Genomic DNA, 24,751 nt, shown 5'->3' on the forward strand with positions numbered 1-24,751 from the left:
CCCAGCCTTTGGTCAGAGCTCTATTTTAGCAATGATCATATTTATTGTAATTCTAATTGTTTCCATTTTTCTGTTACTAGACTGTAGACTCCATCAGGGCAGAAAATTCGCTGTTAAATCATTAACAGAATAAACCCAACATAGCTTTAATATACAGTGGCAGTTAAGAAATATTTGTTAAATGAAAGCATTTTTAAAAAGCATGTTATTAGTCCAGTGATCGATCCAGCCAGGAAATTAAACTCTAAACTGGTACTCAAAGATTGAATTCTTCTATTTGTTGTTGTGCTCTTTTCTCAACTCTCACCAAATGGGGAGGGAGAGGGGAAGAAAGTGACATGGGGACTCGGAATAGTAGGGAAAATTGCGGAAAAGAAATATGAGTCATCATTTTACATATTAAATTTACTTCTTCATTTCACAGCAGGAGTGAATTACGTCAGAATACCCCTTCCAAATTTTCTTTCCTTTTTTCATTTCTGTTTCCTAATTACAAAGTACTACAGAAGGAAACATGACAGATTTCTCTTTATTGCTCTTTAAACAACATGAAGGTGATTGACCCTCTGGATTTTTCCAGAAATCTTACTAGTGTCTATTGGCATAAAGTTAAAAAAAAAAAAACAGAGAGAGAAGAAGTTACTTATTAAGGAAGATATTGGAAAGGTGAAACTCTGTAGTGGGCACATTCCTCCTTGAGAGCCTCATGTGACTCAAAATCATGGCTGGGTATTCGTGGGCATTGCTGTCAACCCCAAACCAATCATACAAGGAGACATCCTCTTCCTCCTCCCGTTTCTTTGCACGACTGAGGTAACTTATCCCACCTTGTCCTTCACAGAAGAAGCCTGAGAAGATACACGTTCAGGAATTAACAGAAAAAGCAACACTGATCCAATCAAAGTACGTTTACAGGAACATTTACGTATCCTCTAAAAACTTTCTTAACAAAGAGAGATCATTTTTTTAGGTCCTAGAAGAAGGCAGATTCCAAGTACACAAAAATAGGGGGTTGGGAGGTAAGCTTCTATTACAAATTCATAACTCTCAGCTTAATAGGCATTAGTGTCTAAATATTAACTCCAATGTTTTTCTTTTTTAATGGAATATGTTCAAAACTACTGTAGGAAAACATTTTTAAAGTTGTTATTGGATGGTAGGAGTATGGGGCGGAGTTGGTCTTAGATAAACGAGAGCAGCTTTAATAAAAAGGACTTAAAAAAACGTGCTTGGCTCAAGTCAGTACAGCTCCAGAACACAGCACTGACCAAAAAAGAGCAGAAAAGCAAGATGAATGATGTGAAGCTTGCCGTCCTAGGTGGTGAAGGAACAGGCAAATCGGGTGAGCGCTGATGTTTTCTATGGCATGGTGTCGAGTGCAAAAAGGGTGACATATATTGACATATACATGTGTTATATATAAAACATGATATAACTACATATAAACTATATATTATTTTCCATTAGTTTTCATTTTTCTAGCAAGTAATACAATTAACTACATATTTATGGAATTTATAGACAGGCATAGCAAGATAACTATTTGAAGTATTAATTTGTGTCTTGTTCTACTGATGTTTAGAATTCATAAAAGTAACAGGAAATCCCTCCATCACTGTCCCACCTACTTCTGACTTCAACACAACTGCCCCCACGGCCCCTAGTGGCTAAACAACGACCTTGAAAGGATTCTTCTGCCCTGAGACTAAGGGTAAAGAGAGATGCGTGCAGATCTGTGGATTATTTTTTAAATGCAGGGTCATTGAAGGGAAAGAACTTTGGAGGGGCAGGGCTGTGGTGATGCCTGGGAACTGAGCAACAGGTGCCCTGATTGTGGAGGCCATGTTTTTGTTTTATTTTTGATCACATTATGATGGTGGTGAGGATGCCACCAAGAGCCACCTAAGCCTAGCAAACCATAACTGGCCAGACCCAGAAGCTGCAATAAGATAAACCGACACTAGAGGTCCTTTCTCCATTTCCTGGATTTTGAAGTCCCTATATCCTTAACTGTAAATACTTGATATTGTCCTTGTCACTATTAGCATGTAGCACCTTGGAGCCAGATTTAATTTGATAGAGAAAATAAAGAGATGTTATAGCTCTTGTATCTCAGATTTAATGAGAACTCTGTTTCTGTTACAATAGGTAAATTGCCTTGTGTGTTTGCATTCATGAATTAATTACATAGTGGTCTGAATGGGTCCAAGCAGTCTAAGGTCATTTTCCTTCTGGTCTCCTAATCTTTATGATCGTACAGTGGAAATGTTTAGACTAGAACTTAGTAAAGCTTTAAAGTCTTCATTAATGCTTGATAATTTTTGAGCTGAAAGATAAAACCTTATATACGTAAATAAATAACGTGTATCGTCAACAGAAAAGACCCTAAATCCAGCTTGTTTGTTTTGCAGCCCTCATAGTAAGATTTCTTACCAAGCGATTCATTGGAGAATATGCTTCTAATTTTGGTAAGTCTCTATTTTAGACTTTTTTCACCTTAAAACTTCAGTGTAGTATTTAAACCACAATTAAGAGCAGAGAAGAATTTTCATAGAATCTTTCATTTTTTGCACTTTTAAGCAACTTATTTATTCACAGATTCTGGTTAAAAATGCCAAAATAGGTACTTGAATTAATGTTCTTTAATAATAAAATTCACCCAATTTGATGTTAAGTGAGATAGATTAGACAGTCAGTTGGTTTCAGTCTAGAAATAGAATATTTTTGTAAACTATGAAACAATTTTGAAATTAAATAAACACCTGTCGAAAGATAAGAACAAATTAATTATAAAAGAGCAAGTAAGTACAAAATAAAACTTATTTTAATTGTAAAACCATGTGAAAATAACAGGAAATTTATGCCTTGATTAAAGATCATGTCATAATCATCTAGATTGCTAATGTAAGTTTCAGAGAAATTCTAAAACAGATGCCAGGGCAGCTTGATATAATCTTAGGATAATTTCACCCACTCTACTGAAAATTTCAGTTATTTTGATCAGACTTAGCATGACATATGGGAAATATCATAGTGGGGAACTAATAAAAGGTGGGGAATTTTGCCAGTGTTTTGAGAATATTTTTAGCTCAGCAATTAATCAACATAATGGTACTAATATCTTACCTGATTGAAGGCATGGGGGAAAAACGTTTCTGTTTTTTTTTTTAAACAAGAACACCTGATTTATAAAAAAATGTGAGAATTGGGGGAAAGGAAAATGATTTTTTGGTTCAATAGCACTTATTTAGAGTAAGAGAAAGTTGTGTGTTTTTCTGAGAGAAATAAACAACAGAAATCTTTAGCATTCATTCATGAGGTACCATTATTAGAGTATTTTAGAAAATAACTTTAAAATGTTGCATTGTGTAGTTTCCTACATGTATCCAACATAGTACTCAGTCCATCTAACATCGTGAACTTTGTAGCGCAAGTGCTAGAAACTGATTACAGAACAAAGAAACATATAGAAAGAGAAATTCTTATCGCTTCATTTCTCAGGCCAACAACTTCAGTCAAAAAGATTGACACAAGCTAGGAGTCAGGCGTGAGAAAATGTTCCAGAACTATAAAACTTACATAAAACAACACCCAAAAATCTACAATAGCAACAACAACGAAAAATCACCTTAATCTTTGGTAAGATATAGTTATACAAACAAATGAAGTGTACACATTTCTGTCTGTTACATGTCTATTAAAAATATAAGACCTAGAGATATTTTGAAAAGACAACCAAATGAGCAAACGTCACCACTGTATGAGGACAAACTAGCAAAAAAAGGACTCCAGCTTGTAAAGGAAGACTAGAAGGGAAAATAATAAAATTCTAAAAAGTTAAGAGTTGGTGACCCCTGCTGGCAGCTTTTGAGCTTTGAGAGTGGATATTTTTAAACGTCTGGAAGGAAATTTTATGGTTCACAGTCAGTAGTAAAGCTGTGAAGTTTAGAAGGAACTGTCTGAAAACATATTTTAAGGTTTAATGAAACTATAACACTTTCATTAAATGTGACCTAGATGGATTTTAAAATTCACCCCTAGCCCCCTGAGGTTAGCTCCCCAAGTGTCTGCTACATCTTCCCTCTCTGGGTTACAGAGTATTTGCCAGAATGGCTCATCATTTTTTGTCAGTATGCCATTTTGGAGAGAAGTAGATCTTTTGTTAAAACACTGGAGGAAGAGTTACAGAAACGAAGTCCTTTATCCATTCAACAAATATTTATTGAGCACCTACCATGTCCCAGGTATTCTTCTAGATAGAGAGGCTATAGCAGTGAACAAAAACGACAAATATCCAAGTCTCATAAGATTTATATTCTGGAAGGAAGAGTTAGTCAATTAAAAAAATTAAGTATAAATTATGTCATATGATGATAAGTGCTACGAAGAAAAAGAAAGCATTAGAGAGTGGCACTAACATGGTGTGTGGTGATTTAAAGTAAGGTAGTCACGTTAGACCTTGCTGAGAAGGTAACATTTGGACAGAGACATGAATGTGGTGAAAAGTGAACTGTAAAGATATCTGGAGATATCTTCCAGGCAGAAAAACCAATTACCAAATTTCTGAGGCAGGAACTTCCTGAAAAATTTGAGGAATGGTTTAGAGGACAGTGTAGTTTGAGTGGAGAGAATTTGAGAAAACATAACCAGAGAGGTCTATGGAGCTCATAAGTAATGGGAGACTAGATAATGAGGGATATTCTCAGACGTTTTAAAGGTTTTGGTTTATCTAAGTGAGGTGGGGAGTCATTAGAACGATTTTATCAGACTAGTGATGTGATCTGGCTACAAGGTTCACTTTTGCTCCTATGTTGAGAATGGACTAGGCACAGGAAAGGAGTTCGGGGAGGGATGAAAGTGAAGAGATGAGTTAGAAGGTTTTGCAATAATCTAACCAAAAAATAACAATGGCTTGGACCAGAGTTAGCAATGGAAGTGATGAGAAGCAGATAAATCCAAAATATACTTTGAAGGTAGAATAAAAAGGAATTTTTAAAGTAATAAATATGGGACATAAGAGAAAAAAGATTCAATGATGACCCTAAGGCTTTTAACTTGATAATCTAGAGTTGTGGATATGTCATTTAATGAAATGGAAAACTGTGGACGATGCAGTTTTTGCAGGGAGACCAGAGGTTCAGTTTTAAGCATGTTAAGGTTGAGATGTCTATTGGGTATCTAAATAGAGATGCCCAATAGCAGTAGTTGTTTATGTCTGGAGTTCAGAGAAGACATCTAGGCTTTAGATATTAATTGGGTTCATCAGCAATAATTGTTATATAAAAACCCTGACTGGATGAGATTAGCACAGGAGTGAGTATAGATAGAGAAGAGATTCATAAACTGGATCCATATTTTGAGTGTGGGAAGATATGGTGGGACAAATAAAAAAGATTAATACAAGGGCCGGCCCCATGGCCTAGCAGTTAAGTGAGCGCGCTCGACTGCTGGCGGCCTGGGTTCAGATCCCAGGCTGCACCGATGCACCGCTTGTCAGGCCATGCTGTGGTGGCGTCCCATATAAAGTGGAGGAAGATGGGCACGGATGTCAGCTCAGGGTCCGTCTTCCTCAGCAAAAAGAGGAAGATTGGCATGGATGTTAGCTTAGGGCTGATCTTCCTCACACACACACACACACAAAGATTAATACAGACAATAGGGAATAAAGAAAGAACCAGGAGAGTGTGTTGCTTTGAAAGCCATGTGAAAGAAACATTTTAAAGAGGAGGATGTGATCAACTACATTAATGCTATGATAGGGTGAATAAGATCAAGATATGGAGCCAACCATAGAGTCTAAAACCATAACCACGATAAGAACAGTTTTAGTTAAGCAATTAGAGTTAAAGTCTGATTGAAATAATTTGAAGAGCATGAGAGGCGAGCAATTGGACACAGGGGTGTAGATACTTACCAAAAGGCCAGCAGAGAAATAGAGCAATAGTTGAAAGAGATTATGGGATCCAAAGGATTAAGTTAGGAGAAATTGAGCTCTTAGCAATGATGTAGTAAAGAGGAAAAATTTATGATGCAGGAGAGGCAGAATCAGTGGAGCCATGTCTTCCAGTAGGTCAGAGGAAATGGTAACTAGTTCATAGTGAATGGATTGGCCTTAGAGAGAAACACAGATAATTTATCCATAGCAATAGGGTGGAAAATATGTATAATAGCACAAAAGCATGCAGTCGAATAGATATGGTGGTGAAGTTCATTTGTAAGAAAGACATAAGAACAAATATAACAACTCTATATTATTTTGACCACTAACAATAAAGAAAAGCCACTGTACTACTCCACTAAAGTATGACCAGTTGAATTTGCAAGACTGTGATCCAAATATGAGTCTATCTTTTTTGGAAATTCTAGCGTATTTCCATACTAACAATGATATACGCATATTTTGCAGAATCTATCTATAATAAACATTTGTGTTTGGAAGGGAAGCAACTGAATCTAGAAATATATGACCCTTGTTCCCAAGTAAGTAAAACAAAATACTCTTTTATTTTTTCAATCATGATTTGTAGAAGATTGGATAAGGGGAAGTATAAAGTTGCCAGTCTTAAAACTGAAGTTTCTTCTCAATTTTAATTATTAAAATTTTAAGAAATTATTTTTAGTGTTACAAATTCCATTATCTAGCTTCTCTGTAAATTTATGACAATTATCATCTTATAAATATCTTTAAAATGGCAATATTAGGCTGCATTCATAATATATTTCCATCAGGTCACAGAATAGCTGTCAGAAGTTAATAGTTTAATGGCTTATCAATTCAGTTTATATTTTCACTAAGTTGCATTTTTTACTAACCACTGTCAATAAAGCATAAGTAAGACAGACTTCGAGTATAAACCCCTTTGTCCATTTAACTTCAAAAAAGTTAAAATATGATTCTGTAAATAAGAGAAGAAATGGCCAGTTGTTCAAGATTTCAAAACAACTCCATGGGACAGATTCTTTTAGGTACATAAAATATCCCTTAAATCTTTTTAATTAAACCTTATCAATATTTTTTTTTACTGATTTAAATCTAGTACCAAAAATTAATAGATATTCCATTTATTTATTTATTATTATGTTTTGGTTGAGGAAGAGTCTCCCTGAGCTAACATCTCTGCAAATCTTCCTCTATTTTGTATGTGGGTCGCCACCACAGCGTGGCCGCTGGTGAGTGGTGTAGGTCCGTACCTGGGAACTGAACCAGGCTGCCGCAGCAGAGCACGCTGAACTTAACCACTAGGCCACAGGGTGGCCCCAGATACTCCATTTATTAATATGAATAGAGACTATTATCTGTTTTCAAAACAAATATGTGGATATTAATTCAAAAGGAAATTAATATAGCTTATAAAATTTTTCAGAAAAAGTGGAGATATTTTCTTAGAGAAAAGTTATGAAATGAGATAGATATAACTTTATCATACTTCTGTATTTTTTAAAATTGAATCACTTTTAATTAAAGAAAGATGATAAGAGAGAGAAACAAAGAAACTACATTTTAGACAATATCAGTATTTGGCTTATTAAAGTCTCTTTCAGGTAAAGTGGGTGTCCATTAATTAAGTATCTAAAGTGTAAAAATACAGGCGTCAGATTCCACCGCTTTCAATGTTCTTGGTTTATTTTCAGCAACAGAGAGCAAAATTTTCCCTCACAAGTGAGCTGCTTTGGTCAGATGGGTTTGTTATTGTGTATGACATCAGTGACAGGTCTTCCTTTGCTTTTGCAAAAACATTGATCTACAGAATTCGGGAGCCACAAACCAGTCATTGTAAAAGGTAAGATATTTTTCATTCTCCTTTCTTTTTCGTAAATCATGGTACAGCTGTAAGCATCATTAGGAAGAGTTTAATACGGCCTTCCAATTACAAAATTTAACAGCCCTGAACAATTCACCTTCCATTCCACAGGAGTTACACATGTAGTAAAAGGAATAAGATGAGAATACTTTATGTCCTGGCTGACATAAACAGTTACTTGCCCTGAGTAAATGGCTATTTTACAAGACGGCATCTATTGTTAACATGACACTCACTTGCAAAATAATCGTCCTCTGTTCACAAGATAGCTTGCTTTTCAACCTTTCCTTTCATTTCCACAAAAAGGTTAGGGATACTAAATAAATCCAGATTTGTTACATTTGGCATCCAATTCCTAGTCACTGGATGTTCAATGTATCAAAGCAAAATAGATAGCATAATCAAAATATTAAAATTCGAAATATGAGAATACACTTTTCTTCATTTCACCCCCTAAAACAAAGAGCTGATCGACAATTCTCCATTGTTAATGGTCTTGACACAGTAACTATGAAGAAAGACATAACTGTGCCTTAAACCATTCTTGCATTAGTAATATAAGTTTAAACATATGAGTTTCCTATTTACCTCTTTTTTTTTTTTTTGGTGAGGAAGATCAGCTCTAAGCTAACATCCATGCCAACCTTCCTCTTTTTGCTGAAGAAGACTGACCCTGAGCTAACATCCATGCCCATCTTCCTCTACTTTATATGGGACGCCGCCACAGCATGGCCTGACAAGCGGTGCATCGGTCTGCACCTGGGATGCAAACCCGGGCCACCAACAGCGGAGCACGTGCACTTAACCACTATGCCACAGGGCTGGCCCCCATTTACCTCATTTTTTATTGTTTTAGCCTTTCCCATTTAAAATATTTATTTTTGTCCAACATACTGATGTAAGGGATTCTTTGTGCTCCTAACCAGGTTTGCCCTTAGAGTCTAAAATAACATTTTAATCTGGGAAGCAGAAAAGCACAATATTATTACTGTAAATTGGAATATGTGCTTTTTATATCTATTTTAAATGCCCACTATCAAGAAACCATCAGATAATAATTGATAAAGGGTATTTCCCTGGGGTCAGTTGATGTAAATTCTTATTTATATCTGATTGACCTTAGATAAACCCCTTAATCTCTAGACCTCATTTTTCTGATTGTAAAACTGATGGAAGTATGGTAGGAGAAAGGATGTGATTTTATTAAAGTCCTTCGTACTCTGATTTCCTATAATATTACTGATTTTTTGAACTCCATTGTTTCAAGCATTAAATGCCTTATATTTAAACACCATGACTTAGGTAAGGGACAGTAATAAGATTCCTTTGATATTTCTCCCAATCAAAATAATCACTCAAGAATATTCAAAAACATATAAAAGTAAAAAAATATATATTTGACATTTTTAGGCAATCTTCTTAATATACTGACTAAATAATTCTTAGAGAATTTCCAGTTCTCAATCTGTAGATAAACTAGGAAAGCAAAATATGGCATTGTTTTATAGAATTACATTTGATATTTGTGATTCACCCTTCAAAGTATTTTACTTATCCTTCCCCATTAATCCTTTACAATAATTTTCTGAACTATCTAGAAGATATTATTAATACCCTCAAAAGTCCAACACATACAATGCTTTTCCCCTCACAGCTCACACTGTCATGTGAATGAAACGAACTTTTAGTGGAATCTGGGGACAGTATCTATTTAGATTGAGTTGAAGACTGCATTTACCCATTTGTTCCCTATTTAGACAACTTGGCAGAGTTCCATGCCATTTAATGACTAATAGTCATGCTATATTCTTCAAGTGAAACTCTGTTTTGGGTATGTTTCACTGTAACCAAGGAGAATATATTGATATTTATAGAAGACATTCTCTTAACAAAGAAACATATATCTTAAATAAACAGAAAAATTGTACAAGGTCATGAGATTGTAAAATTTTCTCTAGAGTATGTGATAATGGATGTCAACAAAAACAAATAGCAGTGAGTATTGAATAATATTTTTCCCTAGGAAAACTGTATCTAAATTGTTCAATTACAGTAACTATTTAGTAAAGACACATTAGTTAGTCCTCTTCCAATTGATAAGGAAGTTAAAAATAATGCTTAGGAAGCATCTTTCATTGCCTGGCACTGTGCGAGGTATTTTTATATCCATCTTTTCATTTAATTTCTATGAGAATTCTGTGTGATGAGGACTCTTTTCACCATTTTTTACGTATAAGGAAATTGACAGCAGGAAAAGTAACAATCACGCCTTGTTAGCAAACAGAGCAATAATCCAAGAAAAGGTTTGTATCATTTCAAATCCTAAGCTTTAAGAGCCTTGTTGCCTCTGTGTCATATATTACATTCTATCTAAAATAATTTTTGTAAGCAAATGGGAATATGTGTCATACACACACACACAAACACACAACCATAAATAACACACATACACGTACAATATATATTTTTTTGGTCCATAATTATTTTTGATATAAACCTACTTAATAAAAAAAAAAAGAGTTGTTAAAACAATTTTGTCAAAGAATTGTTTATCTGTTTTTCAGAGCTGTGGAATCAGCAGTGCTTTTGGTTGGTAACAAGCAAGATCTCTGTCACGTGCGAGAGGTTGGCTGGGAAGAAGGGCAAAAATTGGCCTTGGATAACCGATGCCAATTCTGTGAACTGTCTGCAGCAGAGCAGTCTCTGGAGGTAGAAATGATGTTTATCAGAATTATCAAAGATATCCTGACAAACTGCAAACTCAAAGAAAAGAGAAGACCCAGTGGATCTAAATCAGTGGCCAAATTGATCAATAATGTATTTGGAAAGAGACGGAAGTCTGTTTAGTAGACAAGTGACCCGAGGGGATTTGTTATATCAGAGGGTTTCAAACGCTCATATGATAATTAAATTTTCCCTTTGTATGCAATTAAAAAAAATAATTCTCTTAGACATATGAAACAATTGAACATGAACCACAGCTATGTTTGCAAATATGTATCGTTTGCTTTTTCAGTATTTGTAACTTGTACACTGCTTCATGCTTCACTTTTTCTTTATTACACAAAATAGCATTCAGTATAAGCTTTTGGGGGATTGCTATATGGTTTGCCTTGCTAAATAAACTCTGCTTATGTAATTTTATTAAACTACCATTCCATAGGCCTCAGTTTACCTTTATTTTATTTCTTTTGGATGAAACATATAGTTATATTCATATAATTAATATATTATAGAGCTTAATTTATCAATTTGTGAAAGTTCATGATCTATTTACTAGAAATGCATGTATTTAATTTTTAAAATGTCTTTACGATAATCCAGGGACTTACTTGATATTACACAAATTTTACATATAATTTAGGCCTTAAGAAGTTAAATTCCTTGTCCATGAGTACATAGTTTGTAGTTGGTCTGATGATGAAACAATCTGCCTTTCCTGTTTTGCTATGCTAACAAAGGTAATTATCACAGAGAAATTAACTTATACAGCTAAGAACCTTTTTTATATCAAAAGATTAATCTCTTTTAAGGGCTGGCCGGGTGGCATAACGGTTAAGTTCACATGCTCTGCTTCAGTGGCCTGGGGTTCGCAGGCCTGGATCCCGGGCACAGACATATGCACCACTCATCAAGCCGTTCTGTGGCAGCGTCCCATATACAAAATAGAGGAAGATGGGCACAGATGTTAGCTCAGGGCTAATCTTCCTCAGCAAAAAGAGGAAGATTGTCAACGGATGTTAGCTCAGGGCCAATCTTCCTTACCAAAAAAAAGAAAAAAAAAGATTAGTCTTTTTTAGTTAATATAGAAATTCATACATCATAAGGAAAGAAAAAGGTAAATCTATACCCTTTAAGGCCTTATTTCCCTGAAAGAAATATTGTAATATATACAAACATTTTGGGCCTTCTCAGATCACTTTGAGTACCGTTTCCTTCAGAAATCAACTGTTTACCTCCTGGACTTCAGTACCACTGCTGCTATTCTTCCTGAACTTGCCACCATTGCATTTCAAGTTGCAGTCTTAGGCTTAACTTGAGCCAAATTGCTCAGAATTAAAGTTAAGTCTCAGAGAAGTTAAACTTGGAGTACAAGCAATGCTACACACGCTTGGTTAACGTGTATCAGCCAGAGCCTGGGGCCCAAGGGGGAAGATCTTGAGTAGAGGGTGGTAGACTAGAATTGGGGAGGGGTGACACAGATTATTAGGCTTTATAGGAGAGAATTCATTGACATGGCATTACTCACCATGAGTCATGATTCCAAGTTTTAGACGCGACACCTATAGCCCATCCATATAGCCTTGCTGTTCATTAGATGTCTGACTCAGATGATATACTAGAGTAAAAGTAGTGGAAATAACAGAACACTGTGTGATAGTATATAAAATAGCTCAGAACTTTCATAAAGATGGGGGAGTCAGAATCGACATGGTAGGTTGGACCCAAGAGCCCCCCATCTGACTGTGTTCCCTGGGAAAGCTCAGAGGAACCTCCTTTACTAAGGAAGTGAGGAATGCACTGGTAAGGGGGGCACAGACAACTTGGAAAGGCTTCATAGTGACTGTGCTCTACAGGTCAGAGTTGGCAGTAGGGATGTTGCCATTGAACTGGGCCCATCAATATCAATGCAGATAATAGAATCCTGGAACAGCAGGATCTGGATGCCACCATTTATTCTATTGCCCGTTATCCACCCACTCAGCCCCCAAAGAAACGATGCTATATCCAGGGTAGAGGCTCCGTTTCTGATACTGGCTGGTTGAAAACTTAGAAGTGACATGCTCAATCAGCTATATTGAGGCAAAGTCCATACTGTGAGCCCATGCATTGCTTCCATCCCTGCCACCATGGCCACTGTTATCACGGGTCCATTTCCTAAGCAAAAAGGTGGCCAAGAAAAGAGGCAGGGTGTTATCTGCAGGACGGGTCATCCTGTCCATCTGGTTGTAAAGTGACTTCTCATTGGTGGATCCTCTCTGACTGGCATTAACATGATATACAAAGATGTAAATATTTTATGCTCTCTTTAAGAGCTCCATTCACACACTTTTCCTCCAGTCCTTGTCACTGATCTTCCAGTCTTATCTCTTACAGAGCTCTGACCAACCGGCAAAACCATCCATCACTGCCTAGAAATGTGTACCACATGCTACCTTTCCTAACATAGAAGATAGACAAAAAAGTGTACTTCTTGAAGCTCTGGCAAAGGCGATAATTATCTTCCACTCCTGAACTTCATGATAACCACTGTGTAATGAGGCACAGTCCTCTTTTGGCTGGCACTAATACATCAAGCTTAAGTGAGGAAAGCTTCCTATCCACTAGGAACATTGAGATTAGATTGCTATGTAAATGAGAAATAAACTTTTACTGTGTAATGTTACCTAGCAAATTCAGTCATACCCTTTTTTTGGTCAACTATTTATAGGGATTTTATTAATCTTTTATAGTCTCAATATGGACTATACATGTATATATATGTATACATATACGTCAGTTTAACCATTATACTTTAATTTTTTTGTTGTTTTATTTTGTCATTATTATTCTCTTGGATAATCTCATCTGTAGATATTTGGTCTTCATTCTTTAAAATTATTTTCCCAGTTAAAGAAAAATTCATTTGGGATAATTCTGCATTAAAAACAACATATTAAGTTGTTCAAAATTTCTGTTAAGAATACTACTTATATTTGTATGTATTTTAAAATTTTATTTATTATACTTCTATTTTTTAGCAAGATGACCTGGGATGACATATCTTGTTATAAGGAGTCTATGGAATAGTAATAAGAACAAGCATTTTCATCAAAAAAAAAAAAAAGTAATATGTGAGGTGATAGATGTGTTAATTAACTTGATGGTGGTAATCATTTCACAATGTATATGTATATCAAATCATCATATTGTACACCAAATACATTACAATTTTATTTGTCAATTATACCTCATTAAAGCTGGAAAAAACACTACTTTACATAAAAAAGAACTTACATTTTAAAAGTGGTTTCTGTGAAGCAACTTTAGAAATGAACAGTTGATTATTTTTCAGAGTGATATTTAAAAGTTGTGGATAATGTCCCCTTTAATGATGTGATGGTTTTAAAACATGTTCACGCATTTTTTTGACACTTGTCCCATCAAAAAGTTAAGTCTAATTCCCCACCCCTTGATTATGGATCATCCCTGCTGACTCTCTTTTAACAAACGGAATGAGGTGGAAATAATGGGTAGGACTTATGAGACCAGGTTGGAAAAGGAGCTGGAGCTCCCATCTGTTCCTCCCTGGGACTCTGCTTTGGGAACCATGAGTTAACAAGTATGAATCTGGCTGCCCTGAAGGCACCAAGCTGGGGATTACCACATGCGTGGTTAGGGACCATGCAACCACCAATCATATGAGCAAAAAATCAGGTAATTCCAGCCTCTAAACTTGGATGATGCCACAGATGCCAGGTGGAACAGAGATGAGTTATTCCCATAGAATCTTGCCTTGATTGCAGATTTGTGAGCATAATAAATACTGTTGTTTTGCGGTTGTTAAACCATTATGTTTTGGGGTTGTTACATGGCAATAGATAACCAGAACAGGTAACGTATTAAAATTCTCAGCAAGTCAACCAATATGAAATGTTTGGCTTTCTTATTGGGAAGAAACAGTGAAAAAAGGATTCTTCCAAGAGGTTTCAAAATAGTACAGAACATGAAGTTGTCCCAACATCAACTTTCTTGTGAATATAATTCACATGTAAAGCAAATTGCAAAAATCTAAAAAACAATAAATTTCAGATTTCCAAAGTGAGAAAACTACATCTACTTAGAGAGAAACATACACATCAACATTAGGCCATAGAATCTTGTAGGTTGAGGATAGCAAGCGTGTCTATAAATCTCGGAGATAGTTAAGCTGTATCACTAGGCTGGGAATTGCCTATGCTGCTTCTAGTAAAAAAGATGCTGTCATTCACTTTGGATGAGCTTCATTGAGGTAACACATAATGAGGGCAACACTGAGGAAGGAAATGACAACGGGGAGGGGCCTTTAAAATGGTTTTGATTTAATACAAGGCATGCACTATTAATAAAGAGGTTGAATGATACCTGTATGTTTTATAGGTATATAAATTGGCTGTAGTAAAATATTTTACATCTTAGATCACTAGGTATTGTTTCAGCTTATTATGGGAGATATCTATCTAGAGTTGACTGAATTGTATTAATCTGAACCTAGTTTAATGATGCCTTAACATTTTTATGGGGGAATTTAATGTTTGCAATATCCATGTTCCTTATTTGAAAGCGTGACTTATAGGTTTCTCATCTTCCTTAAATTATGAAATCCTTCAGCTAATAAAGGAAAATGATTATAGTTTGCAAAAAATGCAAAGTCGTTTAACAATCCATATAACTGTCTATTGTAGGACTTTGCATAATAATTGTAATTTAGCTATTAGAGATTCTAAAGGCAGTTATCAGTCATACTGTACAATTCTGGGGGAATCAGGCAAAGCCCAAATTATTTGAAGTATTTTAAATTCCCAAAGAAAAGACACACTATAAACTGGAAATATACTCGATAGTGACAACATATTATGTCAAAGCAAAGAAGAAGTTCATCATAATTTTCAAATGTATAAATGACCAAACAGGTTATTTTTCTTTCTTTTGGATAGAGATATAGTTTAAGTTTATTTCTAATAATGGGAATATAAGTTCCTCTGAGGAGGAAATTAGCAGAATATAAAGTGTCAGTTGCAAAGCGGAATTTGAGCAAAATTTAAGTAATCCTGGAAAAATTAAGGTATAAAGAACTAAGAAAAAACAGAAAATTGAAGAACAGCTAGAGATAGAATTACTTGCCACTACATGAAAGTATGACCATGAGTTACTGCTGTAGTTTTTAAGCTATTTCACAGGACTACAGACCAGTATTAACAACTAGACATATGGAAACATTTCAAAACACATATTAAATTAGACTGATACTTATTCCAGATACAAATTTACTTTCAACGTAATAAACCATTTAAGTTTGCAAAATTTGAAGGATATTTCTACATATAAACATATCTGGGGTTTAGATTCTTGGGTTGCATTGGAGGTAGAATGTTAAATTCATTCAAACAACAATTATTAAAAAAATAACCAATTGGTTGACTTTTATCAGAAGATTTTGAGGCTTTAAGAAAAAGAAGACTATATTTTACTCACATTGTTATTCTCCACAATAGGAGAGGTTTTGAGCAAAACTTGCTCAAAAATAATTTAAAAGTTGTGGAATTTTAATATTTTTACTATTGTTTTTTTAATAACATCTTTTTGAAGCTAAACATATTTGTAGACTATGATAACACACGCAGATATGTGTTTATGTGTTTGTATATAAAGATATACTACTAGTAATTTGTTGTTAGTGATCTCAAGTCAATTCCGACTCCTAGAGACCTTGTGTACAGCAGAGTGGAACCCTGCCCGGTCTTTTTGCGCCATCCTCTCACCTTCTGGTGCTATATTAGACAATGCTCCACTGCTATTCATAGGGTTTTCATGGCTAGTTTTTCAGAAATGAATAGCCAGTTCCTTCTTGCTAGTCTCTCTTACTCTGGAAGCTCCACTGAAACCTGTCCACCATGGGTGACCCTGCTGGTATTTGAAACACTGGTGGCACAGCTTTCAGCATCACAGCAACATGCAGCCATCACAGTATGACAACGAAAGACAGTAATGTGGTTCCCTGACCCAGAAGGGAACCCATGCTGTGGCAGTGAGAGTGCAGAATCTTAAGCATTAGACCACCAGGGCTGGCTCACTTTTGTAATATATATATATACACACACACACACACACACACACACACACATTACTCTTTAATCTGAAAATAACCCATTCTGTCAGAAGGAGTACAAAATATCAAGTGAATTAAAAACAGAAAGAATGGGAATAGCAAAATAATAGAAGAAAGGTGAATTAACATATGTGAGAAAAGTTGCATTCGAAATTATAAAATTAGAGAAAGACAGATTCCAGGATGGATCCTTTTGGAAGAGAAAGAAAATGGTGCAATTATAAAATGAGGAATGACTGGGTATAAGTGTCATAACAATTGATTTGGAGTTACAAAAAACGAGTAGTCGCTCAGTAATTTAGCATTATAGTCAAAATAAGTAAGCATGAGACAAAAATGAGATGGAGTGAACAGTTCAGAGGAAAGAGGAGTATAACTGAGAAACTATGAGATAATGTTCCCATTGCTCTCAGCAAACATCAGAATTTGGAGAAGAATTAGTGGGAATCTATAAAATATTAGAAAATTAAACCTAAAAGAAAGATTTACAAATGAAGAGTTTTGTACCAAAAGGAAAAAGTATGCTAAATAGAAAATGGAAATTACATCCACTACAGACTAGGTAAAATGAGTTTAAATTGTGATTTGTGAAATTTAGATTAGTTGAAGAAAAACAGTCCTGAAAGGGAGGACTGTTGGGTAGTGAAATGGAATAAGATGACCAAGGATCCCCTTCTCTGGCAACTGTGTATATGGAGATGGGGACAGGCGTTAGAAAATACTTCAAGGTCCTTTTCAACTCTTTGGGTGTCTTATTCTATAACAGTGAATAACATGCAACTAAGAAACTAGGCAAAATGAGAAAATGATATTTTAGAAAACATATTTTCTCCTACTACATTTTTCATTTTTTAAAATAAATATAAGTTACTTGGTGATGTTCAATATTCTAAAAAGTCAGGAAAAGAGCAGCAAATGCTTATACTACTTTTTTTCTTTGAGTAACACCTACTGCTCTGTCAATCATCTGGTAGAGGACACTCACAAAACATTGTTGATGAAAAATGATGAAAAATAAGCATAGAACTTTGATTAATGATGCTCTTTTATTAAGTATCATCAAACAAATTGAATTCCTACTATAAGGAAAATATAAAACAATACAGCTTTAATGATTTTATTTTACCTTTACAGAACCACCAGTAAGTAACATCTATTAAAGAACTTTAATATTGGACACATATTGGCATACATTTTTTAATCATGAGGGTTTAAATGAGAGATAAAATCATAGGTTATGTTTGTGTTACCTTCTGGACTGAAAATGCATAGTTTGTCTGATGACAGGTAGCTATAATATATTACCCTTTTCCTAGGTCCTAGCTTGTACACAAGCTTTGCACAACTAGAAAACTAGCCATCTGTCCTTTCCCTCCAAGAGAATGATTCTCTGAAATAGCCACATCCCTTATCTCCTATCACTCAAGACCCATAACCAACATCTCCTATCACAGCTACAGGAATGAGAAAAGTGGTAGTGGCAAACTGTTTCTTAGCCTGTATAGTACACAAATGCAAAGGCAAACACAGATGAAGTAGAGATTTGGTTGTTGGAAATGTTGAGGCAGGGCTCAAAGGGCTGTGGTTTAGAATTATTCAGGTATAGCATTTGTTAAAAAAACAAAACAATTGTGTTGTTATTCATTACATCTCTTTTCTTCCCTGTAATGAGAGGATGGCAAGTTCGGGAACCACCTCCCACCTCAATAAAGCACAGTCAAGCTAAATCAATTCTGATTATGCATAGAAATTATGCTGAGATGGGCACAATAACCAGACTTCTACTATGAGATTTGAGAGAGCTACACCACCCCTTCGGAAAATAGTGATTGAGAGAGTGATGAAGATAAGGATAAAATAAGTGCATCATATGTTGACAGGTCAGATCATAGAACATCTTTCCTTTTATAGGGATCAAAAAACATAAAGCAAAACAAGCAGATAAATTCCCCCCACCACACATATGCATTAATAATAATGGATTTTTGAAAATATTCCTCAAGACAAGAACATAGAAATATTAATCTGAAAGGAGAAAATATTTACCTGAAAATAATTTTAAAAATGAAAAATAAAATAGGAAGTCTATAGCAGACTCTAAAATCTGCATTTTAGGCAATAAAGGGTTGAATTGGCATTATAGAAAATCAGCTAAAAGGTATTGATGTAAAATGAGAAGATTTTTAAGAACATGAAGAAGGACAAAGAAATGAATATATTAAAAAGCATACCATAATATAAATAAATATTATAGGTATGAAGATTAGAATCTAACCTAAATTAATAATAATACATATTCTTGGAATATAAGCTCAGAAATTCATAGTAGAAACAACAATCCCTATTCTGGTAGTGCAAGAAGATAGAATTCTACATCTCAAAAATGATTTAGTGTGTTTCGGGAAAAAAAACAACAAATTTCGGACTCCCAGAAAGAAAAAACAGGTTAAAATCAATGGAAAAAATTCAGCATGGCTTAAATTTCTTTGCAACTATATGACAAAAAGTCTGTCAAGAAAAGTGAAAAGTCTAAAGAGTTTTGAAGAAAATTTTTGCAAAACTCTAGCCATAAAGACATAAATTCTGGTTGAAATGTGAAGACAAAAGATATTTTCAGATATGCAAGTGCTCTGAAAAATATTCTCAATTAGTTTTACTAAAAGATTATCAAAGTTTCAAGCCCAATAAGTAGAAAATAATCAAAATTAGGAACTTAGAAACTGGAAGACTATAATATAAAAGAAATTATAATAAGTCTAATTATATGCATAGAATGATATATGTGATATTACTTATCATCAGTGACCCTAAACTGATACTTCTAGAAATCTAGGCTATGGCTAACAGAAAAACAGACTATTTCAAGTAGACTTCATTATAGAAAAGAAAAATTTAAATAGTATTATTGTCTAACAATATGGTTAAAATAATTATGGTATGTGGAATATAACCACTTATTGAGTACATACTAGGTATGTAACAGTGCTAGATGGGTTAAATATATTTTATGCAAATATATAAAAGTGCTATGCAAAGAAGATATTGTTATCTCATTTTACAGAGCTTAGATAGTTACATGATTTACACTCCTCAACACAGATAAAAAGATTAATCTAGGTCAAAAGCCAGTTATTGCGTGAGCTGGGATTCACAAATAAACGTAGTTGGATTGAAATTGCTTTTTCCACCACACCACATTTATTACTGAAAATATACACACATTTAAAATCATTTCTGCAAATGGTTTAATTTTATGGGGAGATGCCTATGCTTTGATAATAAATATAAAAGCAAGAAACAAAAGTATAGGTAAGTACGATTTCATTTATGTACAAATGTATCTAGAAAAATGGTTGCAAAGGAATATGCCAAATGATTACTAGCCCTTGGATGATTTTCTCTCTGTGCTTTTCAAATTTTCTGTAAATGAACATTAATTACTTTTATAATCAAAGGACAACTAAAGATTATTTCATATTTATAAATATTGAGAAAATTCTATCCGGCTGATTTGCATAGTCAAAATTTTTATATGGATTATAAAAATCTCTGCACAGCTTATCTTTATTATTAGGATTTGACAGATCTTTATTTTTCAATCAAAATCAAATCTGAAACCTTATTAATCATATTTATTAATTTTCTATTTTAAAGACGAATTTCCTCTCTCCAATATTTTACAAGAGCATGTGTTATCATTTGGAACAAAAAGGATACATATTCTTGTATTTTTAATTAATATAATTTACGTACAATAAAATGCACATATTTTAAGCGCACATTCAATGAATTTTAACAAATGTATTCACCTGTGTTAATGGCCGTCAAATTATCGTATAGAACATTTCCATCATCCTGGAAACCTCCCTTGTGCCCCTTTCCAAGCAATCTGGAAATCAGTTAGCCATTTTTTCATAAACATAAATGCAACTTTATAAACAATGAAAAGAACACGAAGTTATAATCAACAGAACCATGTAAACTTTATACAATCAATATGCCCATGTAACATTTCTTCAAGCTCCATGAAAGTGGAGGACTTGTGATTCTTGTTTACTACCATCTCCCTGGGGCCTTAACACAGTGTCTGGCAGAACAAAAGAACAAAAATGCTGATAGTTCTCTTACACCATTCTCAAATTATCACTTCCAGAGTATTCACTATTATTAGTTTGGTGTGTTTCTTTCATTCTTGTTGCTGCTCTTACAAACGTAAAACATGTATATTCCTTTTAAAAACAAAACAATGAACGTTTATCTAGTATCTGTTATGGGCCAGGCTTTGTTCTAAGCTTTGGGGATAGAGTAGCAAACCAAACATATAAAACTCCATACCTTCATAAAGCCTATATTTTAGTGGGAAGAGACGATGATAAGCAAAATATGTAAATTATACAGGATATTAGAGAAAGACGAGTGCATAAAGACTATAGAGAAAAATAAATCAGCTTAGAAGGATAGGCAAGCCACAGGAGTGGGAGGAAGAGGGACGGCTATTTTTAACATATTTTTTTGTTTATTGCGGTAACATTGGTTTACAACACTGTATAAATTTCAGGTGTACATCCTTATACTTCTATTCTGCATAGATTACATCATGTTCTCATGTTCACCACCCAGATACTAATTACAATCCATCACCACACACATGTGCCTAATTAGGAATGACTATTCTAAACGGGAGTAAGGTGTGGACTTCTTGAGAAGATCTTTCCAGCAAAGACATGAAGGAGGTCAGAAGTGAAGCATTCAAGGGGGTTGGGGCCAAGTGGGCTGTGGTGGGCAGGAGGGGCTAGGAGTCACAGTCATCAGGGATGGCAGCCATGATGATAAGCGAGGGCTGCAGGATGCCTGGGCTAGCGAAGCTCTCCTCTGCACATGTCTCTGAGCAGGGAGCTGTAAGGCCAGGCGGTCCTGGGACTCCACTATGACCTCGGCCAAGCCCACCTCCAGCTCGGCAGGCAGCTGACCGCCACCACCACCATCTTCTGGTCCGCAATGAGCAGGTTGCAGAGCTTGTGCTGCTCTGGGTTGTAGTTCTCCAGCCGGTGGTGGATCTCCCTGCGCTTCCGCAGTTGGGCCAGCCAGGCGAACTTGTAGCCGCACGTGGTGTACTTGAACTTCCTCAGTGCCCTGTGCATTTGATGTGCACACGCAGCTGCTCCACGGCTGTGAAGGTCTTCCCGCAGATCTGGCAGCAGTGGGGCCGACCCTCCTGGAGGTGGCTGGTCACGTGCCTCTGCAGCGGCCCTTCTCGGTGAAGCACTGCTCCCGAACTCACAGCTGAAGGGCCTCTGGCCGATTTGGATGAGGTTGCACTTGTCCAGGCTGACTTGGGTGGGGAAGGTCTTGCCACAGAGGTTGCACTGGAAGGGCTTCTCTCCCGTGTGCATGCTCAGATGCTTGAGACTGGCCTTCTGGGCAAAGGTGTGGCTGCGTAATACACAGAGACACGCCTCTCGTCCCTGTACTTGGCCGTGATGTGCATCTGCAGGCCTGTTCGGCTGGAGGCCTGCACACCTTGCACACAAACAGCTCCTCTCTGCAGTGCCTCAGAGTCTTGTGCAGCTGCAGTTCTGCTGGGGACAAGAAGCACTTGTCACAGGTAGGACAGGCATGGGGTTTGGGGGTTCCATCTGCAAGTCCCTCTTCTTCATCAACTGCTGGGAGAAAGAAGAAGAGTTGTAGGGCGTGTCCCCGTGTGAAACGCTTTCTGCGCCCACATCCCCAGCCTCCAGCAGGTCTCCTGGCACTCCCAGCATGTGAAGACCTGTTCCTAGGGTTCATACAATTCCGGGTTTCCTGCTCCAAGAGGTTCTCGCTCTGAAAGGAAGAGTTTCCAAATTTGGCACACTTGAAGGGTTTCTCTTCAGTGTGTTTCCTGTTGTGGACTTTTACCTAACATTTGCTGAGGAACTTTTTGGAAGAAAAAGGAGGGTCAGTGTCCTTCTTTCACCTGCTGTTTCTTTTTTTTTTTAATTTTTTATTTTTTTGTGAGGAAGATTAGCCCTGAGCTAACATCCGTTGCCAATCCTCCTGTTTTTGCTGAGGAAGATTGGCCCTGGGCTCACATCTGTGCCCATCTTCCTCCATGTTATATGGGACCTCGCCACAGCATGGCTTGACAAGCGGTGCATTGGTGCCCATCTGGGATCCAAACCCTGGGCCGCTGCAGCAGAGCTCGCGCACTTAACCGCTACGCCACGGGGCCAGCCTGACCTGCTGTATCTTAAGTGCCTTGAATTCAAATAATCAATATGCTAAGGTGGCATATTTGGGGGTAACGTATTCTGATTTCCTTCAAACGGATATAGTTATCTTCTAAGATTATAGGGGTTGGGTGCATTTTTGGGGGCGACAGAGTGGCATGGGGGAACAGCACCTATAAAGAAGTATTTTCAAGCCTTTGGAAAAAATCCTCTATGTACTGAGAAGTGTCAGGATAGGACAGCAGTCAGGAGGAAGATGATGGCATGATGCATGGTATAGAATGCTTGGCCTCAGTAGTTGTAAGAAATATAAAGAAATTCACAAAGTCTATAGGAGACTTGGTTAGAATTATCAAATATATTTGTTTAATATACTGCTTCTAGCTCAGAATCTTGTATGTTTACAGTTGTTTGATAAATATCTCACTGTGCAAATTCCTAATCCTTTACCTAGTTTTGGGATGAAAGATGTGTGTGCATGCATCTGGAATTATGAAGACAAATTGATGAATGCACTTTGCAAAGGCAGGCTCAATCTAACTCACAAAGGGATGAGAAACTATCTTAGCAGTACACGCCAGTGGATATGTCTTTGGACTTTTTAATCCTCTTATTTTATTATTATTTTTGTTTTTGTCTTAAACATATTAAAATTGCATGTGTTTATATTTCTAAACACCTAATATAAAAGTCATTATGTCACATTGTTCCTTTAAAACACAATTATAAAAGCATTTCTTGTATTATCATTCAATTTATTACATTTCAGTGAGATTTTGTTGCTTGTACTATAGGAAGTTAATAGCCCTCATGAACTGTATCTAGAATACAAGTTGTACTGGTAGCATATTCCAACCTCTAAATGCCTTTCATGTCAGCATGAGAGATACCATCAGGCATTTGAAAGCTCCGGCCTATTTGTAAAGATACCATCAAAACCTGCCTGATGTAGCTGACTTATGAATCAATTATCTGAACTACACCAAGTGATGTATCTATTCTGAATTTTAGAGTCATATATTTGAAGCGAAACTACAAACAGATAAACTATTCAGCAGCCTATCATGATTCTTATCTTCATGTTTATATCTGTCAAATGTGGGGAGAAAAAAAGGCAAAATCTTACTGATTTTACTGGGAAGAGTTTTAAAAAAAATAAATCACACACAAATTCTCTCTCGCTGTCTCTCTCACAGACTCACACACACACACAGACGGCTATCAAATTACTTATGATCTGAGGAAAAATGAACATACAGATCAAAAAGTAAAATTTAAATAAAATCAAGAGCACACAAGGGATTACTCTTGTAAAAGGGGAAAAATAACAATAAATAATATTAAGTTTTATGTCTTAAACAGCTGAGTATTTCAGTAAACAGAAATGTCACTGTTATAAAAGTTACAAAGCTACTGGATGTGGAGAGGAAATGCTCACGTTTCATCCCAGATGTTGTTGAAAATAAGCCAAACTTAAGAGAGAGATGTGTGTCCTTTTTGTTTTATTTTGTTTTTAGGCAATACTTCACAAGGTATGTTCTGTTTCAGGGTCTACTCTTCATTTGTAAACATTAATTATCTCGGTTTTATTGCTTTGCCTGTTAGTGTTCAGATTTCAGTAAGTTTCATCCATGCTAATCAAACTCTTGAGAAACTGATACACTGGGATGATAATGTATTAATATAGACTGAGAAATGTAGTAACTTTTAACTACTCAATGAACTATCTTCTCAATAGGAAAACCTGTGTAAGAGACCAAATTAATATCAGAAATTTCCTTTTCTGCATAAAATTAAAATAAAAGAAACTCAACATCTTACTGTTTCCTCGAAAAACAATGACTTCTAAAGTGAGCAAAAAAATAGGAGGCAGTTAGGCAAAAAATACTAGA

General features: G+C 35.7%; 1 protein-coding gene and 1 pseudogene across 1 annotated transcript; one reads left to right on the forward strand and one right to left on the reverse strand.

The window, feature by feature from the left end:
- Positions 1 to 1,290: 1,290 nt before the first annotated feature.
- On the forward strand, positions 1,291 to 10,649 carry RERGL (RERG like). Its single transcript, XM_058557584.1, has 5 exons — positions 1,291 to 1,342; positions 2,412 to 2,468; positions 6,407 to 6,480; positions 7,633 to 7,781; positions 10,367 to 10,649. Exons 1-5 carry the CDS (start codon positions 1,291 to 1,293, stop codon positions 10,647 to 10,649), a joined length of 615 nt encoding a protein of 204 aa, XP_058413567.1.
- Positions 10,650 to 21,442: 10,793 nt separating this feature from the next.
- LOC131415568 (telomere zinc finger-associated protein-like) overlaps positions 21,443 to 24,751 on the reverse strand; it is a 60,064-nt pseudogene continuing 56,755 nt past the window's right edge.

This window comes from Diceros bicornis, chromosome 17, assembly GCF_020826845.1.
Source record: "Diceros bicornis minor isolate mBicDic1 chromosome 17, mDicBic1.mat.cur, whole genome shotgun sequence".
NCBI classification, from domain to species: Eukaryota; Metazoa; Chordata; class Mammalia; order Perissodactyla; family Rhinocerotidae; genus Diceros; species Diceros bicornis.

Excerpts from the sequence above, each read along its gene's own strand:
- RERGL (XM_058557584.1), top strand. The coding sequence starts at position 1,291 with ATGAATGATGTGAAGCTTGCCGTCCTAGGTGGTGAAGGAACAGGCAAA. Across the intron at positions 1,343-2,411 it reads TGAAGGAACAGGCAAATCGG|CCCTCATAGTAAGATTTCTT; the intron begins GTGAGCGCTGAT and ends TTTGTTTTGCAG. Across the intron at positions 2,469-6,406 it reads AGAATATGCTTCTAATTTTG|AATCTATCTATAATAAACAT; the intron begins GTAAGTCTCTAT and ends CATATTTTGCAG.